We start from the raw sequence: 20,152 nt of genomic DNA on the forward strand, positions 1-20,152 counted from the left end.
TTAGAGGCTTGTTCGTCAAGTTTTATTTTTTTCATATCCTTTTGGACCGGCGAATATATGAAAATCACGCCCTTTACAGTCTAAGTTACGTTTTTGATATGTCTATCTCTTTGCAATATGAATAAAAACATCTACTTTTATTTCAACCGTATTATACCTTCAGTTTTGATAAAATAAGTTTCTGAAACAACATTTAAATTAAAGGGTAAAAAAACAAAGTGGACCCAAAAAAAAGATGTCCTTTAAATTATTATGTTTATGATTATTGGAAATTACTCGGGTGCAATTTATTGATTAAGCAACGCAGATAGTTATTGTAGATAGCAAGACTAGTTGAAATATGCGGGTTTGTCATGTGTGACTAGCCTAATTTACTAGTACAATTATTTACTTATTTTTGTTGGTTTCAACTCAACTAAACATTTTAGTTAAAAATGTTTAATACTTTTATTTTGGTTAAATTTTTAACGATTCGAAACGATTTTTTTTACTTTTCAAAAAAAATGAGCGAAATCTCACTTTTTTATTTTGGAAATCGATTTTATTATGTATTATTTTTCCTTATCAGTAGTGTATTCCGGCCTCAAGGCGTATATAAAAATATTACATATATAATATCTTAAAAATAATTAGTAATTGCATACAAATGATCCAACGAAAATTCATATCTTAAGTTATATATCAATATAACATAATTTGAAACTAAAGAATCACTAATTTTGGCCTTGTGTCGTATATTTCTAAGAATAAACAACTGTCAGATTTTGATTGAAATAAAACTGTATATAGGTTTTATATTTATGATATTGTTACTTTTGAATATGTATTTAAAACTTGGAACCGTGGGTTTTCTTATTCGATATTATTATCATTTTTTATTTAATAAAGATATATATATATATTATACATTTTTTTTGGCTGTTCAATGGATTATAATTACAGCTGTTGAAATATAAATATGAAATAAATTATATTTATACCCATGTTTATTAGACAATGAGTCTCTAGTACTAGTGATATCTGAATGTACTTGAAATCTGGCAGACGTTTTTTTAAAACACTATTGCCAACTAGTGTTAAACAAAAATCAAGATTTTTTTTTCATATTTGACTCTTTTTGGTTTTTATATACAGAGTTATATTATTTTCATTATCAAAGTCGGTTTTACCAATTTAAATAAAAAAAAATGAACTCAATTGAATGACGTGGTTTTTTTTTCGAATCCAAGTTGGCAAATTTATTACATAGTTATAAGTGTTTAAAATATAAATGTCTAAATGTTATTCTTCGATACAGACCTTTTGCAATTTATTTGAAAAAATCATTCTTTGCGAACTTTTAGAAGATCGGCAAATTTCGAATTTATTAAGATGTAAGGGGTTTTTAAGAAAACGAGTTATTTTTTATCTTAGATATTTCTTTACTATTTCTAATGTATTGGATTGAGAGAGAAAAACAACAAAAAATTACTGTTCTTCAGATCTGATCCGACAATTCTGCGGAAAGCGAGATGATTGCGTAAAAGTTCCATACAATGTGTTAACAACTAATTCAACATTTTATTTATCTTAAGTTTTGTTTAATGTAAAAAAAAAACATATTTATTGAATAAAACTGTAAAAAAAAAATTTTAATAGAAGTTCAAAGAAATGATATAATAAATTGTGAAAGGCCTTTAATTTGTAGAAACTTTCTGTGATCACTTTACCACTGTTTTGCTTTTTTTATAAAGCTGTGGTCTTTGTACATAGTTAGGTAACCTTTCTCCATCTTTGTCATTTGTTAAATCCACACATGAATATTCCAATGACCAAATTAACTACAGAAACCTTTTGTCAGTAACAAGACATTTCAATCTGGGTATTTCCTATTATTGCATCAATTAAGTTTACGTTCTCAAGAATAAGTAGACAGTGAAATTACAGATCTCAATTACTATATTTTTCCTAACCTTCATTATCCTGAAGTAATCCTTGATACATGTAATCGGTGTCTACAATACAATGTGTGTCAAAATTATGTGTTTCATTTCATTCCTTACATAACATACGTGGAGTTTAAAAGTTCATAACATAGTTACGTTAGCAGAGAAAAGCTAAAATTTAGTGATTTTTTAACGTCAGAGTACAGAAATTAGTTGCTAAACATTACTAATAAATAAATATAACCTATGTTACTTGCAGATAAATTACCTTTCTAATGGTGAAAGAGTTTTTAAAATCTACCCAGCAGTTTCTACGTGAATCGAATACATACAAAAATACAACTCTCCTCTTTTTAATATTAGAAAAGAAAAACAATCACATTTTAATAAATCTTTAATAATATTTCAAACTTTTAATATTAATCACTACATGCTCTAAAAATTATAAAAAATTAAATATGTCAATTTCATTAATAAATATATGTATTGCTTATCATATTTAATTCACATCTTAAAATTGAACAAAACCATTCATATTACAATTGAACACATTTATAGGAGTGGTAACTTTCTTATAAAATATCTGTGCCACATTATTGCTGTAAGTGCCGATAGAGAGTACCAAGTTATAAGGTAAGATAAATGCTCGTTGCGGATTGTTACTCGTGTTTGGTTGGGAATTGGCCAGCCTTCAGGTGGATCGGGGATGCCCCTCGCATCCAACCACACCGGAGAACAATTCAAATAAGCACTCATTTGATGTAGATCCCTGGAAAATTATGAAATTGAAATTTAAACCATTTAATTAACTATTCAAACTATATTAATAAGCACAAATGTTCTTTATCTGTGCCAAATTACATCAAGCATTAAGCCCTAGAGATATCTCCTAACAAATATTGATTCATCTAAACACTTACATTTAAAATATTAGTAAGATGCACAAATTCCTCAGACTTAAAATTATGAAAGTCGCTACAGAAATAAGAATATGACTTGTGACCTCACCTATAAAACCAAGATCCTTTTTCCGGATGATTTTTGGGCATAAACGGGCGACGACTCTCTGTTAAACGCACCACTCCGGTTAGTTCAACATCACCCTCTACCATGGATGGTTGACGTTTTTCTTTAGGTCGAAGGCTTTTAGGTACCCAACCTCGGTTCACTAATATTATATCACTAAAAGGTCACAAATATCAGAAGAATATCAAATAATAATTATCATGCATAAAAGGACTAGAATATTACATCTTTTGTTAATCAAGTTTAGTTGCATTCAATTGCAATTCTGATACTTAAATTATTTTTTTAAAAATCTTCTAAAAATTCACATCAGAAAAGCAAACATTCATCGATAACAATGGTTTGGTTGTACCATAAAAATGACATATCTTATATTTTCTACTAGCTGTCACCCACAACTCCGTCCACATGGAATTTAAAACCAAAGTGCATAGCCCTTGTGTTCTTCCAGACTGACCTCTACATCTATACCAAATTTCATTGAAATCCATTCAGCTATTTAGTTTGCAATTTCAAATAAACAAACATCCATTCATCCATCTAAACTTTCGCTTCTATAATATTTGCATGATTATGAGATTGGCTGCTATAAAAGGTCTGAATGCCTTACCCAGTGTCGCTTATTTTAAATGGAGTAATCACCAACCATCCTTGATTCTTCTTAGGATCCGACATAAGAGATCCAGATCTTGGCAATGACTGATTTTCTTCTATCAAAGCTCTAGGACCAATTAAAATCTCTTTATCATGCAAGAACTCTCCTCGAACTTTGACTGGCCGGAATTCCATATTGTTGAGTGCCTCAAAGCTAAAATATAATAGAATAGAATGTTCTCGCATGAAACAGAAACATAGTGATCTTGAAAGTGGCACTGAAAGGGTTGTGTTTAGGCTGTAAGTATTTGAATACCCAACACATGTGAAACTTCAATATTTGTATAAATAATGGTGATATAATGGAGCTCACTTGGTTGGCATATCCACTGGCTCAGAGTTAGACTTGGCTTGCAGCATATCAATTAGTTCTAACTTCCACTGTAGGCGATACACCTGCCAGCAACCAAGACCAAACGAAGTCACCGGAATCATCTGGAAATATTCATATAAATGAAATAAACCTCATGTAAGACAGTTCTATTGTATTTGTATAAACAAAAAAGTTTGACTGTTTAACTAAATTACATGAATTTGTAAAACTAATTTATTTAAGGAAAATTAATATTCATACCAGTAGAATCCATTTTATAGCTTCTCCGCCTTCTTCTTTCTTCTGCTTTTGTGACCTAAATACATTTGTGTAAGTTGTATTAGGTCTAACAAATTTTATTACCACACTTCTACAGCTAATCTGACTTAATTTCTTAAGATTCTGGGATATTCTAAAAACAGTATTAAGCATTTTAAATAGATACAAATCAAATTTATGAGATAAAGTATCAATCACTCGATCATTAATTCGATAAATATTGCTTTTTATTCTGGATTATATCATATATCACAGATTTCTAGCCTAAGCTACCGCTCAACTTTTGACAACAACGATCAACGATCAAATTAAATTAAACGTCATACGTCAACCCGCACATGACATGTCTGTCATAAAGAAATCCATAGACAAAATTAAAACATATAAAATAAGCACCATGTGAAAATTAATTATGGTGTTAGGCCTATCAAAAAAAATTGAAAAATACTAGCGACTTGAAACTTTGACTAGTTATCAAAATTTAAAAATTAAAAAAAATTTTACCTAACTGATTAGGTAAATTTTGGTTAGGAAAAAGGACCAAGCCATATTATGTAGTCACAATCTTTTTAGTCTTCCTTTGTGCCGGATTTAAAAGAAAGGTACACCTTTCGCTTTCATTTTTGGAAAAAATATTACGAGAGCTTTGCGACCTGCAACTGCTACTATCAACCTGCTTGATCACTTTAGTCTAAATCTAAAAGGTTAAGTTGCAAAAATCAAATATTCTTTACTTTGACTGACTATGTAGTCAGTAAAAATACTTTGAACGTTTGATTTGAAATGAGAATTGACCTTGACTTGTCAGTTATTAAAACCTTTAAAGAAATGACAAGTCAAGGTCAATTATTATTCCACTATAAATCTGTAGTAAGGTTAAATATTACTATATATTAAATTAAGAAATATCCATAAATATACTTACCAACTTTCTATATTTTTGAAGTTAAAATAAAAAGAACGTTACTTTAAACGATACAAATTGTTAAGATAAGCATACAACATACACTGACGTATTAACACATCATTTATTACAACACTACATATCTACATTTGTATTACATTGTTGTAGTAGTATAGTTGATATTAAGTCGTTCCGCAGCCCGCAACATGGCAAACACTATCGTTGAGGTACGTAATCTATTATTGATTATTAAAACATTTGGAAAAATAATAAACTGATATTTCTTTAATTATATCTAACTTCTTTGATCATTTTTATAACATCAAAATTAAATATAGAACATTATTACCGAAAGTTAAAAATGTTTTTGTTTTTAATTTAAAATGTGCGAATTATTTATATCAATAAAATGATCGATGTAGATTAAATAATTGATAAAAATATTACTCAAAATTGTTATAGATAAATTAATTTGGCTAATAATTCCACGTGTTACTTCGCCCATCTAGTTACCGTGATATCTGAAATATTAATTGCTATGCGATTATTTTATGCTCTTTAATAATATAAAGGAATGTTATTGTAGATATATACCTATAAATTTCACATTTAAATTTTGCGCTAATGTCAGACTAAAGGATTCTTATTCTTTTAATATTTTTTTCAGTGGTTAATACAAACGAATAATTTAAGTGAACTATGGGCAGCACAACCTACCTATATAATATCACAGGCCGTCTACATTATAGCCGGTCTTATTACCTTAATTCATGGTAAGTTGTAATACAAAAAATTAAGTGTTATTTTAGCATACCAATTTTTGCAATCGAGAAACAGGTTTTGTTCTAAGAAAATTTATGCACTCCAAAAGTGTTTAAAGCGATTAATATGAAAATTTAAGTATTTTTGAGTCTACCAATGGCTATAATCCCACTCATTAATTCGTTACGACTTACCTTTCGTTGTTTATCTTACTAATATTAAAATGCGAAAGCTTGGATGCTTTGTAGCCTAAAAGAATGAACGGATCTCGATGAAATTTGGCATAGACGTAGAGTATAGTCTGGAATAACATAGGCTACTTAGTTGTGTATTTTTTAATTCCACGATGAGTCAATCGCGGGCGAAAGCTAGCGAATTAATATTTAGAGGGAGATAGAGAGATAATTTAGATAGAGATGGGATAGCACAAAATAAGGAAAAGAATATTGAACTAACTACCAATCACAAGTATGGTTTATCGATATATCTGGAGAAGTCGCATGTTACCGAAACGAAATTGTGAAAAGTTAAGGTAATGGAGTATTCAACAAACAATGAACATGCGGTTTGTAACAATTTAAACGTGTTAAAAAACCGTTTAACACAAAATATAAAGGAAAATTAAATACGTGAATATGTTTACTTTCATATACAAAAAAAAGTTTACATTTAATGTCCTATTATCCAAATAAAATGTTACTTTCGGGGCGAGCTGCAGCGGATAGAAAAATTTAAATATTGTAGAGTAAATACAAAACATAGTATAACATATGAAAAGAAAATCTACCTAATGTTCCGTCTAGGGCATTCAAGGTCACTGAGGATGTTCGCCGGAAACATTACTTATCATACAAATATCTTTAAAATTAATACGTCGATAAATAAATTGATAATTTCTTCATACTTTTCACTGAGTCACAAGAGATTCATATTTATTGTCTTTAAGAAAAGTTAACAAATATTCACTAAGGACAATTTATTTTAAAGACACCTGTTAGCATATTTCTTTACAATAAAATCACTTTTTCTTTAATGCAAAATAAGGAGACATATGACTTTTTTAGTACCAATATCGTAATAACACCAATTTAAGTTTCTACATCCATTATTTTTGCAGCATTCAACAAGGGCGGTCGATGGCCGTACTTCTGGCTCGGCACCGTCCTACACGGGGTGTTCACCGACAACTTTTGGCATTTCATTTTACCAGAATACGATAACTTTTGGCATTCACAAACACCCATTATATTGCTCGGTGCCAGGTTACCTCTGCACATTATTTTATTATGTAAGTATACGAATTTCAAGAACTACCAGGAATCTACCGAATTTTGTTATATCGTGCAATATTTTTAATTGAATTCACTTTAAGATCCGGCGTTCATATACCACGCTGCGTACGCGCTGTCAAAACTCCATTTGCCGTTTTACGCGGAACCTTTCGCCGTTGGTTTGCTGACTGTACTGGTGGACATACCGTATGATATCGTCGCCGTGAAGTTTGTCCATTGGACGTGGCATGATACCGACCCTAACATTTTCGACCGCCACTACTGGGTGCCTTGGAATTCATATTACTTCCACGCTACTTTCGCTGCAAGTTTCTTTTTCTTCTTCCACGTTAGTAGGAAATGGTTCGCTCCTAAAATCGAGCAATGGCAATCTGCTAGGTAAGTTGTGATCTTTTTAATTTAAAATATTACCAGAGTTGTATTCTAACCGTGTACAATACCATTAGGCTATTGGAGTACTCAAATTCATTATTTTTAGCTGGTTAATAAGTACTTTTAGAGAAATCTAGCTTAGAGGATCCCCTTGTTTTTATTGCCCTTAAATTAGTAATTATGTTTTTACAGTAAAGGCGCTGAATGGAAGTCTCTCGTAATCTCGTCTCTGTTAGGCATGCCGGGAGGAGTGCTAATGTTTGTGCCTATCTACCATCCACTTCATGATGTCTACAAGATCCATTCTGAAGTCACTTTCTTCCTCCTTTTTGCTATCTTCGGCGTTATCGTGCTCAACGGAATTTTGAGCAAGCGAAAGGAAAACACAGACAAGTTAGTAATATGTATTTATTAACTTATTGTTTCCTCTTAATTTCAGATATAAAATAAGATTTTCTTCATAGTAATATATTTTTTTTGTTATACGATAATCTGTTTTCTGGCTGTGGATTTAGATATGACGGCTGATAGAGATGTATGGAAGAGCAGCACACACTGTGCCGACCCTCCATAAGGGATAAGGCCAATTGGACGATGAATCTGTTTTCTGGCTATCGATGGAATTGGTGTACTATAAAAGCCCTAATAATAGAAAATTATGTAGTATGTATGCATGTATGTATGTATGGAAGTTAAATGTATAAATATATAGAAAGAGTGAAGTAGAGTTTTTTTTAAGAAAATTAAACCTGAAAATTTATAGAATATTGAAAAATAATTCTTTGTTTGACCTTATGTATTACGTACTTATTTAAACAGGTGTACGAAGTTCCCTTTGAAAAGTTATTTATGTATTGTACATACGTAAGCATTGAGTGCTATCAAACACAACACGTGGTATTTTGAAAATTATAATAATCGATAACTTGTTTAAAAATATATTTTTTTTGATGTCAGACTTTTCAAACTATTCGCATCAGCCATTCTCTGAGTTGTAGTATTAACTGAGTACAGTTTTATGAATTTGTAATACTAGATCTACACTTAGCGACAACTTAAGTTGTTATTCAAAGAATCTGAACATGGCAGTTTAAATAGTTGAGTTTATCTTTGCGTTTTTTTTTACATAATATATGATTTTCAATTTACTAATTGCAGGTTAACTACAATCGACTACGTACTTATGCTGCAGTTAGTTGTCCATTACTCTATTTATTGGATTTTTGTTGTTTTCTTCGACCCTGAAAAGGAGATATCGAAGGGTTTGCACGAACCAGTTGGTCCTTGTAACGAACGAGCCAGTTTAGTAACGCCATTTGGACAGGTGAGAATATTCTAATGCTATCTATTGCGACTGTAAAGCGATATTCGCAATATAGCGATGTACGCAATTCAATACTCAGACCACTGATTAAATAAAAAATGACTACAAATGCAATAATACGCTTGCTTTTCATTGTGAAGTTTATTTTGTTCAATAGCATTTAGTATGAGTGGGGGATTTTGCAATTTTTTAACATTTTTTTTTGTCATATTCACAGACATTATATAAGTCCAAGTACTTTTGTCCGGATAAATACGACGAGAAGTACTTTGATTTCCATTGCGTCGGCGGTAAGAAGCCTCAAAACGGTGACACCTGGTATACCATCTGTGGAACGCCTTTTGAGTAAGTAAACGAGTATCTATACTTATATAACATTTTTTGGTCCATAGTGTTTTTATTATTTTTATTTTTATACTGATATTTTCAGGAGGAAAAATGTCTATTTTTGTATTTATTGAAATAAATCAAAAACTACTGGACCGATTTGAATAATTCTTCTGCCATTAAACACTACGATATCAGTAAATTATATAGGCTATATGATATAAGATTGAAAACTTTCTAGAATGTTTAGTATGTTTTGTTAACTTTCTGTTTCCCAGAAATCGTGCAGAGTACATCACCGTTTTGTCGACAATTTTGATCGTCGCTGCTGGCGTTTTCTATGGGCTTTACTTCAAAACGATGCGCCAACAAACAACAACTAAAAAATTGAAATCAAAGTAAATTGTGTGTGTTTTAGATTTTCGTGTTGTTTTTTTGACAAAGATTTATTAAAACAATCTTTATTTGACTAGAGATAATCAGTTATTTACCTTCTATGTATTTATAATGTTGGATTCAAATAAAATATTTTTCACTTTCCTTTAACTTTATGTTTAAAATGTGATTTGTAAAACTCACTTGTTTCTTGTAATTTAATTAAGTAGTAAAAGATAAAGGTTAGTCAACTAAAGAAATGAATCTAAAAAAGCTACTGTTTTATGTAACAACTAGCTATCCCCGTGCGGCTTCATCCGCATAGAATTATGAAAATTTTATTTTATTGTTTACATTTGTCAAATTATCAATTGCAAATGTCAAAATGACATGACATGATGAACCAGGCAACCTTGCTTCCTTGATGTTGGCAGCAACTTATGGTCTCTTTCCCACATAAGGGTTTTTATCCAAAATATTTACCCCCTTTAAATGCATGATTTTTTTCTTTTTAAATACCCTAAATTGAAACGGGTAATAAATTGAACATAAAACAAGGAAAAAAATAAAGAAAAAATATTAAAAAAATCTATTGGGTGTAGAAACAGAACACACATGAGAAGACTGACGTATAAATGCATCATCATACATTTAAGGGTTAATGGCGTGAAGATATATAGCCTAAAGCGTGTCGTAAGTGTAGGGCTTTTTATTAAACAAAGAATTATTAAAAAATATGCTGTGATTGCTGACATCCTGCGCCACAATGAAGTGTGTTTACGCTTTATTATAATGGTTAGATAGATAAATGATTTCTAATGTTTTTAAAGTTGTAACGTAATTTTATTTTTTTGCTAGAAAAGTATTCAGAGAGTCCTCAAGGTGTTAAAGATCAAATGAATTGCCAACCAATTTGTTTATAATATCACTTTTAATGATATGTTATTTAGATACAGTCACATAATAATCTTATATCTACTTTTACATATTAGATAATTATAAGAGAGCGAATGTTTCGTAAAGGGATGTGCAATAAGGAACTCGTTAGTGCAATAAACGTCAACATTTATCATTTATTCCCGACTTCAATTAACATTTTAAAAACGTTAAAATAAACATCAAAAGAATACAATTTTAAAGGCCTGTCCCACCACTGGCTGATATACACTGAGATAAGGGAAGAAAAACCGATATTTCCATCAAATAATAATATTTACAACGTATAAACGTTGGATTGTCATCAGACAATTTACAATTTGGTGGGACAGGAATGTTCTTACCACTCACTGGTTTTTATTAAATGTGGGTTTTCACTATCGAATTACTTGTACAGAAACATACATTCGGTTTACATGTTTTAAAAGTATTTCGATAGTACAGGAATTAATTGTAATATTTGGTTAAGTCAATATATTTAAGCATCTAAGTTAACGAATATGACAAGTCGTAATTGCCTTGTCTCTTTACCCTTTGGTTTTTATATCGAATACGTATCCAGGGAAATGTTTTTCAAGTTAAATATAATATCGTCCGTTAAAACCAACTTAAAACCATACATGCACCCAAATTTTTTAAAACATATTACAAAAAATTAAAATAAATTAAAATGGTAGCGTACTTCGTACAAATTAAAAAATTATCAATTCGATTTCACTAACAAATAAATTCGAAAATTCAAATTAAAAAATAATCTGCGATACATTGATAAAGCATATTTTTAATAGTAATTCTACTTGCAACTGCGACTACTCGTACGTTTATGTCTTACTTCTAACACTTACAATAATGGAATGGTTATACATCAAGATCGAAATGCTCCGAAATTAAAAAAAAACAACATGAGTTCCTACTGCCGTAACATATAGCTGTGTAAACCCACGGTAACACAATAAATAATACAAGCACCATACAAAATTAACATATAAAAAAATCAAAATATGAATGAAATAATCAGAATCGCGTTTGTTTTCGAGTTTATATAACATTTTGTGATAATTTTGATTATGAGGTGCACTGAACTCCTACGGAGAGGCATATTTAAAAAATCAATAAAAAATAAATGAGGCGTTCGCCTTTGATTTAGCAAGTTTACTTCTAGCGTTTCAAAGATGCAAGATATATTAGGACGGCTTGTTGCGCGGTCGTGAAACTATATTTAGGAAATTAATTCTATTTATTCTGTGCGATATCCAAGATATACAAGCTAAAAAAACCTAAATCATATCTATCAAACATCACTAGGAAGCTGTTCAAATATCTTTGAAGTCATATCTAAAACTATTAAACCAATAATACAAATGAAATTGCAAACAATTAGGCTCAATTTAATCACTGAGGATAACCTAAAAATTAAACCTAAAAAACCGAGTGCGTTCAGCTAACCTAAAATAACAAAATAGGAACATTTCTAACGAACGGTTTAAAATTTTTGATAATTTAAGGTCGGTTCTTGAAGAGTTCCTCAACAACCGATGGATCAGCGAGAGTGGAAGTATCGCCAATGTCGCTTTCCCCGAGGGCTATTTTCCTCAGAATCCTGCGCATAATCTTCCCAGACCTAGTTTTGGGCAATCCTGGAGCATATTGGATAACATCAGGCGCGGCGAATGCCCCAATACGGTTCCTGACACGTTTCTTCAGGGAGTTTACTAATTCAGCGTCGAATTCCGCTCCCTCGTTGAGAATAACGAAGCAGTAAAGAGATTCTCCTTTGATCGGATGAGGTTTGGATACGACAGCCGCTTCAGAGACACGCGGCTCTTCAGTAAGCACACTTTCCACTTCAGCAGTCGACATCAGATGGCCGGAGACGTTCAGCATGTCGTCTATACGACCAGTCACCCAAAGGAATCCATCTTCATCACGTTTGGCACCTGAACAGTCCGTGTATAGCCGCTCTTAGTTAATATCGAATGTTATATCATAATACTATAAATGCAAAAGTTTAGATGGATGTATGTTAGAGTTTGTAGCCTAAACTGCTTAAGAGATATAGATGAAATTTGGGCATAGATCTATAGAGGAACACAAAGACTCCTTGCTTTTTTATTTAATTCCACACGGATGTAGTCGCGAGCGAAAGCTAGCTAGTTATATATAAGTGTAAGTGCAAAAAATAATTAGAATTAATTTGTTACGCACTGTTTACATCAAACTAATGATTATTTTCTTTATTCAGCTCAATTGAAATTCGTGGAATAGTAATTTACATTTTAATTATTTAAACAAATTACGTATGTTTGTAAGTTTATTTCACGCGGACGGAGTTGTAGGCAAAAGTTAGATTTGTAATAAAGGAATAGTTCTATCTGAATAACAGTTGGCAACACTTACCATCCCCAGTGCAATAGTATCCAGGGAACTTAGAGAAGTAGACCTTCTCGTAGCGGTCATGGTCAGCGAACAGGGTCCTCATGATGCCGGGCCAGGGCCGGGAGAACACCAGGTAACCCTCGCCGGGACCCTCGATCTCTTTGCCGTTCTCATCCAGCAAAGTCGGCTGGACACCAAAGAATGGGAAGCCCTGGAAGTGACGTAATCATTTTAACTTGAATCAAATCATTTAATTAAATAACTCAATATATAATCATTTGACAGATTTTTTGCTTCATAATCTCATATAATGGAAATATTCAGAATATCTTGTTAAACTGACCGCAGCGCCGGGTTTCATGGGTGTTGCGCCTGGCAGGCTAGTGAGGATATGTCCTCCAGTCTCCGTCTGCCAGAAAGTATCGACAATCGAGCAACGGCTACTGCCTATCATAGTGTGGTACCACAGCCATGCTTCAGGATTGATGGGCTCGCCAACGCTGCCCAACACTCGGAGTGACTTCATGTTATGCCTGGATACCGAAAAAATTTTAAATCGCTTGGAAAAATTACAAGTTAAAAAAAGAACCGTTACAAAATAATATAATAGAGATAGTCGTGAGAATCCTGCTCTTAAGGGGATGGGTCAAAACTCATTGTTACGTAATATTTGCATAAGGAGGGGTCAATAAAATACTTCTTTCTACAAACTTTAACACTGGATCTGATAATGCGCCATTCATTACTTATGTCTTACGTAAGTACAATTTCTTATTATTAAAATAAGTACGTAACCAAATTATGTAAGAAATAATTAAACAAGACGCATTTTAAGTCTCAAAATAGGTCTATAGTGTTTATCTCAATCTTGCCTCGATATTGAAGAGCTAAATTATGGTATACAAGGCCATTAGTTTAAAATATTTTAACCTTATAAACCCCATTAGCTATGTTTGATCAATTAAAATTAATTGGATACTTTTGCATATTTATTCATAGCTATGGCTATTCTGATGTTCGCACGATATTTTACGCTAATGTAAGTTAACAACTAATTTAGCGTATGCATTTTAAAATAAACACTAATAAAGAGCGTATAAAATTATGTACAAACAATTGATTACATATTAAATATGCTTTGGGATCGAGCCAAAGTTAAAATAAACTGTATTTCCAAAATTCATTACCTTATCAAACTTATTTTTAGCCAGGTTAAATCACATTTAAATAATATATAAATATGTTATATAAATATTATAAATGCGAAAGTTACGATCGATGGATGTTTGTTAGCGTTTGTAGCCTAAACGACTGAACAAATTTCCATTAAATTTGACACAGATTTAGAGCATAGTCTGCAAGAACATATTGATTACTTTTTATCCCGTGAATAGTTACGGTTCCCGTGGGATTCAATAATTTAGTTTTTTAATGTTTACTCGATCATTCTGCAACGGTTCAACATATCTTATTGAAATTTAGCACAGATATAAAACAAAGTCTGAAGTACATATGGGATAAGGTTCATCTCTGAGAAATGTCCGGTTCCCGGGATACGTAGCTTTTTGTTATTTATATAGTTCGTATGTTTTCTAATACCAAGCGAACAAAGTCGCGGGCAAAAGCTAGTAATATCCCAGCATAGTTTCTGATTAATTCAATGTATTGGTTGTTGATAATTGAATCATTCGATATTAGGAACGTAGAGTTAATGATTATATCAAGTAACAATGACCCCGTTTAGATCGCTTGCAATATCACGAATGTTTGCACACAGCACAAATTGTAGCAGTACACCAATTGTTATTATTAGAATTTATTATCCTATGTACATTCATCATCCGCATGAATAAATTCGAGTTAATGAACTACTTAGTTAGGAATTAAATGTAAAATATTTACGTAATATTGAATGGAATTTTGTTATTTGTTAAATCAGCTAATTTAATATACATTTATAACTATTATTTTAGACAGAGTACTGCCATAGATTATTGCAAGCAATGATCCGTAATATTTTATCAATGATTTGAAATAACTAAAAAAAATCAAATACATTCCACTATTTTACTATACTATCTTAACTACAATCTAAATAATATTATAAATGCGAAAGTTTAGATGGATGGATGTTTGAGAGTTTGTAGCCTAAACAGCTGAACGGATCTCGATGATATTTGGCGTAGTTGTAGAGGATAATCTGGAAGATCACATAGGCTACTTACTTTGTTTTTTTTAATTCCACGCGGACGGAGTCACGGGCGAAAGCTATTCAATACATAAACATCTAGGTAATATAAGTTTCAAACTAACATTATTTAGTTTTTAACGTTGTAAAACGCATACGTTAATTTAACATGTGTAATCAATTTGCATATGACTAGATAGAGCAACAAATGTACTGAAGTCAATGTTATTGAACAACTAATAAAAAAAACAAAAGCAACAAGAAAACAATAAATATATTAAACCTCGATAGTTTTAATTAAAAATTATTTAATATCGAGTATGTTATTTACTGAATTAAGAAACTATTGTTTCACCCGTAACTAATATGGATGTAAACAATTACTTATAACATTTACTCGTTATAAGTATAAAAAAATTAAATCGTTTCCAACATAAAAGGTCGTTTTAATTATTAATTAAGCTAAATAGAATGAGATTAATAATTATGAGATACTAGCATAATCGCAATTTTTAAATTTAATCCGAATTCAATAGGAATAGATTTTGTATTACGCGTCATATTGATTTTCAACTATTTTTTTGTCTATTTCAAACTTTTCATTGTTACAATTTGCATTAAATCTCTTTGAGATATATCTCAGAACTGTTAGATGTTACTATTAAATTACAGTGGTCTCTTATTACGCGAATTCTTTACCTTAACTCATAACATAGCTAACTTATCTTGAAGTAAATTATTATAAATGTTACTTTCTTTTTACATGTTATGACAAATTTGATCGTTTTGAAATTAAAAGCGAAAAGTATTGCTATAAAGTAAACAAAGCTTGTGAAAAACATTTAACCCAAATTGGGCCTTGTAGGTCAACAGCCCACTGTAGTGTCTAGAAAAAAATTGGAGTTTTTTTTCTAGATTTGCAGTTATTGCTCTTCTGTAGAAGAATCTCATTTAGAATTAGTATAATTAATGTGCAGGCGAGAATGATATTGAGGTTTTATGGCGCAAATAAAACTGGAGCTTCTACAAGACTGTTTATCGAAATAATTTTGGGAACCTCATAATCAGAAACTTAATAGATTTTTGACATGTTAATTTAAATTAACTTACTTCTTGACGTATTCGTCGCCAAACTTGGTAAGGGCCCGGATGGCGGTGGGCGCGGTGTAGAACTGGGTGACGCGATACTTCTCCACAAGAGACCAGTATCGGTCGTTATCGGGGTAGAAGGGTGTACCTTCGAACTGGAAAACACAAATTATTCAGCACATTGCTTAATACAACAACTTCATACACGGTATTTAATGTAATGTAATCCGAACTAAAACAATTCACCATAGATGAAATCTACGTTTTTTTTTAAACTTTAAATTTTCATAATATTTAAATGTTAAAAACTTTTTTTCAGAATACCATATAACAATAGCTATTCTTTTTTTATGATTTCACTTGTCTTTTTCTTACAATTTTTCACAAAACAATTAAGTCCTTTGTTTATGTACATTGTCAAAGTATATTCGTAATGTTTTTTTAACGTAACTGAAAATTGTAATTATTTCCTCGTTGTTATGAAACAAAGGTTTTAACACTCACGGAATAATTGAGGAAAACAAAAATGATAATCATGTTTATAAAAAAACACAAAAAACGTATCCGAACATTTCACGACAATAGGTTATGTTATCCAGACCAGTTATGAAATTAATATCATATATTGAATGAGATCGCATGATTTTAATATTTTTTTTATAAATAAAAGTCGTGACTATTTTCAACCGAATAAATTTAAACATATATAAATTCCAAATAACATAAACTATTATAAAATACATGTATTATATAGTAAAGTAACATTTTAATTATGTAAGGATAAATAAAATTTACTAATTGGTAGTAATAAATCTACGTTAATATGTTTTGTCCATTTGTGTGAACAAATGCAAAATTCACAATCTAACCGCGACATATCATATCGTTATGTATTGAATATATTTTCTCTGAGAAAACAGCAAGGTCATCTTGAAGGTGAATCGTGACGGAAAACCTATTGTAATCTAGGTCTTATCTGATTCTAACCATTTAACACTTGAAATAATAACTAAACTAAAAACTACATATATATATAAACACTATTTGTGTAACTTTAAATGAAAACTATTTAAATGTTTTTACACAACTACCAATTTCTGTATTGCGTGACATTCAGACATGCGAATAACATTACCCCACTGGGTCAGTAGGAAGTGCTAACTAACGGTGGATGTCCATTTGCCAACTCTCACATAAATATCGTTGTCCCTCTCATTCTATCTATACTATTATAATAAAGCGTATACACACACTTCTTTGTTGCCTAAGATGTCAGCAATTACAGCATATTTTTGAATATTTCTCTTTTTAATAAAAAGCCGTACACTTACGTCACGCTTTAGGTTACATTTTTTCACGATATTAAACTTAGGGGGTAAATATTTTAGATAAAAACCCTAATGTGGGAAAAAGACCATAAGTTGCTGCCAACATCAAGGAAGCACGGTTGTCATCATGTCATGTCATTTTGACAATTGTAATTGATAATTTGACAAATGTAAACAATAAAATAAAGATTTTATCATTTCATGCGGGTGAAGCCGCACTGGAACAGCTAGTTTGAAATAATTGCGACAAAATTGTTTTTAAGCAAAACCTAATATAGTTGGCTTTGTCTTTTTAAAACTAAATATTCCGTGTTAAATGTTTGACCATTGTGAATTGAATACAATTAACCTTTGAACGAAAAGGAAATTATAATGGCGACTTGTGTGGGCCGACCACACGTGTTGAGGGGCCACTTGCCTCATGTGAAAAATTTAAACAAGAATTCATTGAAATTTATGTGAATGTACGTTTTCATGGTTTTCGTTGGCCACCCATGACTTCCCCTCTTGGTAATGTCCAAAACATACAAAGATTGTCTTCAGTGATCTCAACTCTGCGGCAGTTAACCGTACTTTTCATTAAAAACGGATGTTTTAATTTATTTCCCGTCTCATTTCGTTTTAGTTAAAACACCTGAATGACTTGCTTTTAAAATAACACTCTGTTGTTTAATAAGTAACCTTGAGGAAGTGTTGTACTTTAACATCCTCTACGCAAAAGGAACTGCGAACAAATGTTGACGGAATTTAGAGTAGTACCTAAACTATAATAGTAATAACTACGTCCATTATATGAGGATACTGTATTCAATGAGTGTTACATCACTTGTTAATAGTCTGAAAGGTTATCCAAATGTTGGATTTTATATTACGTCACATGTCTGGTGTCACATTTCAAATCCCTTGACGACAAATATATACCTAGTTAACGAAAAAAAGCAGAGTAAAATTATACAAGTACTGCCTTAAAGGATTTAAAATGTTTTTTTTAAACTTATTAAAGCTCCAAATAATATCAAGCTACCCTAAATCTTAATCCTGCAACCCAGTTTAAATAAATTATGATTAACATCGTAATAATATTGTAAAAGTTTATATGATGAAAATAAGTAGAAAATCCTCGAATGTACTTACCATAACGGAGGTGGCAGCATTTGCCAGAGGTGCGTAGACCACGTAAGTATGTCCAGTGATCCAGCCCACGTCGGCAGTGCACCAGTAGATATCTTTCTCGCGATAATCGAACACATAGCGGAAAGTAGTCGCTGCGTACAGCATAAAACCGGCAGTGGAGTGCAGAACCCCCTTAGGCTTGCCAGTAGAACCGCTATAGCGAAAATAATATAAACAAAGCTTCTACAATACATGTAACACTGAGCTAAATGATAACTAAAAATCTAATCTTACTTATATAAATGAGAAAGTTTAGATGGATGTTTGCTAGAGTGTGTAGTCTAAACGCCTGAACGGATCTTGATGAAATTTGGCATAGACGTAGAGGATATTCTGGCAGAACACATAGGTTACTTGCTTTTGTTTTTTAAATTCCACTCTGACGGAGTCGCGGGCGAAAGCTAGTGTGTTATATTGCATGTATGTTTATATGTATGTACCTGGTGTACAGCATGAAGAGTGGATCTTCAGCGTCCATCCACTCCGGCGGGCAGATAGTCGACTGCGACTCGATAATCTCATGCCACCACAAATCTTTATCTTCGTTCCAGTTGTACTAAAGTGATATTTAATAATTCAAACGGTTTGTACAGTTTTTTATAGTATTCCATTTCGTACGACTATTTTAAAATTCTGCATTGGAGGAACATTTAAATCCTTGTATCCAAAGACAATAGACTTTCAGAAAAATATAATAAAGCCGCTATTATTCTTACAGAAAAGTAAAAGAAATGTTTTTGAACAGGTGGTTAAGCAGTGGAAACTTACGATCAAAACAACAAATTGGGTGTTACATCAAATAACAATTTACCAAAGTGCGGAGATCATGGGGCAGTGTTCCGCAAGGCGTCACCCGAGCGAGGTGAGACACGACGACGCACTTCGCAACATTATGCTTATGTATCTTCTTGGCTTTTTCCAGAGCGTCGTCGCAAATCTTTTTCAATTCAAGCAATTTCTCGCCGCGCCAAGCACCGTCAGCTGTCACCAGCACCTTGGCCTTGCAGTCGGACATACGCTCCGCCAATGAATCCGACGAAAAACCGGCGAACTATGAGAAATGGATAACGACAAACATATTAATAGTCGTTTACGACCGAATAATCGGTCGATTTGACTCTCGATCGAATCGATCATTCCGATTCGAAGCTATTTTAAATATCTAAATGGCCATGTCACTTTAGAACAGTTTTATAGTTCTAAAAATTAACTTATTTCACAATAATCGATTGGTTTTGTTATTATACCCTATTCGCTGCTGTAATTAAATCGATCCGTTTTCAAGGGAGTGAGGAAAAGTCATTGCTAACATTATTGTGACGGCCAACATCAATTATGTATATGAATTAAGGTTAAGTACGTTACTGTTAGATATTATCACCATGACAACGGCTAACCTTGCTAACTATATTTAATATGACATATTTACCTTGATAAATACAACTATATAGCTCCTATCCACATAATGTTTGAGTACCTTTTTTTTTTTTTTTTTTTTTTTTTTTTTTT

The 20,152-nt window shown here is 31.7% G+C and overlaps 3 protein-coding genes across 3 annotated transcripts in view; 1 reads left to right on the forward strand and 2 right to left on the reverse strand.

Annotated features, from left to right (window-relative positions):
• Positions 1–2,385: 2,385 nt before the first annotated feature.
• On the reverse strand, positions 2,386–4,504 carry LOC106102571 (surfeit locus protein 1). The gene is made up of 5 exons (XM_013282098.1): positions 4,180–4,504; positions 3,919–4,040; positions 3,562–3,759; positions 2,934–3,107; positions 2,386–2,694 (listed from the first exon to the last, which is right to left on the reverse strand). Exons 1-5 carry the CDS (start codon positions 4,348–4,350, stop codon positions 2,478–2,480), a joined length of 882 nt encoding a protein of 293 aa, XP_013137552.1. The 5' UTR covers positions 4,351–4,504; the 3' UTR covers positions 2,386–2,477.
• Positions 4,505–5,221: 717 nt separating this feature from the next.
• Positions 5,222–9,647, forward strand: LOC106102580. The gene is made up of 8 exons (XM_013282109.1): positions 5,222–5,328; positions 5,769–5,874; positions 6,981–7,151; positions 7,236–7,533; positions 7,720–7,920; positions 8,686–8,851; positions 9,069–9,196; positions 9,457–9,647. The coding sequence occupies exons 1-8, from the start codon at positions 5,308–5,310 to the stop codon at positions 9,578–9,580; spliced, it is 1,215 nt and encodes a 404-aa protein (XP_013137563.1). The 5' UTR covers positions 5,222–5,307; the 3' UTR covers positions 9,581–9,647.
• Positions 9,648–11,207: 1,560 nt separating this feature from the next.
• Positions 11,208–20,152, reverse strand: part of LOC106102944 (acetyl-coenzyme A synthetase) — a 15,783-nt gene continuing 6,838 nt past the window's right edge. The window contains exons 3-9 of the mRNA XM_013282569.1: positions 19,455–19,694; positions 19,084–19,199; positions 18,605–18,797; positions 16,164–16,297; positions 13,209–13,398; positions 12,887–13,076; positions 11,208–12,426 (exon numbers count right to left, since the gene is read on the reverse strand). Of these exons, the coding sequence (XP_013138023.1) occupies positions 11,990–12,426; positions 12,887–13,076; positions 13,209–13,398; positions 16,164–16,297; positions 18,605–18,797; positions 19,084–19,199; positions 19,455–19,694 (1,500 nt within the window). The 3' untranslated portion in view covers positions 11,208–11,989. The remainder of the gene's footprint in view (positions 12,427–12,886; positions 13,077–13,208; positions 13,399–16,163; positions 16,298–18,604; positions 18,798–19,083; positions 19,200–19,454; positions 19,695–20,152) is intronic.

This window comes from Papilio polytes, unplaced genomic scaffold, assembly GCF_000836215.1.
Source record: "Papilio polytes unplaced genomic scaffold, Ppol_1.0 DF824292.1, whole genome shotgun sequence".
In the NCBI taxonomy this organism is placed as follows: domain Eukaryota; kingdom Metazoa; phylum Arthropoda; class Insecta; order Lepidoptera; family Papilionidae; genus Papilio; species Papilio polytes.

What these genes read in the sequence shown, in the direction of transcription:
- LOC106102571 (XM_013282098.1), bottom strand. Translation starts at nt 4,350, where the DNA reads ATGCTTAATACTGTTTTTAGAATATCCCAGAATCTTAAGAAATTAAGT. An exon ending in CCAGTGGATATGCCAACCAA is followed by an intron (nt 3,760 to 3,918) that starts GTGAGCTCCATT and finishes ATTATATTTTAG; the next exon opens with CTTTGAGGCACTCAACAATA. An exon ending in TTTAAAATAAGCGACACTGG is followed by an intron (nt 3,108 to 3,561) that starts GTAAGGCATTCA and finishes GTGACCTTTTAG; the next exon opens with TGATATAATATTAGTGAACC.
- LOC106102580 (XM_013282109.1), top strand. Translation starts at nt 5,308, where the DNA reads ATGGCAAACACTATCGTTGAG. An exon ending in GAGCAATGGCAATCTGCTAG is followed by an intron (nt 7,534 to 7,719) that starts GTAAGTTGTGAT and finishes ATGTTTTTACAG; the next exon opens with TAAAGGCGCTGAATGGAAGT. An exon ending in CGAAAGGAAAACACAGACAA is followed by an intron (nt 7,921 to 8,685) that starts GTTAGTAATATG and finishes TACTAATTGCAG; the next exon opens with GTTAACTACAATCGACTACG.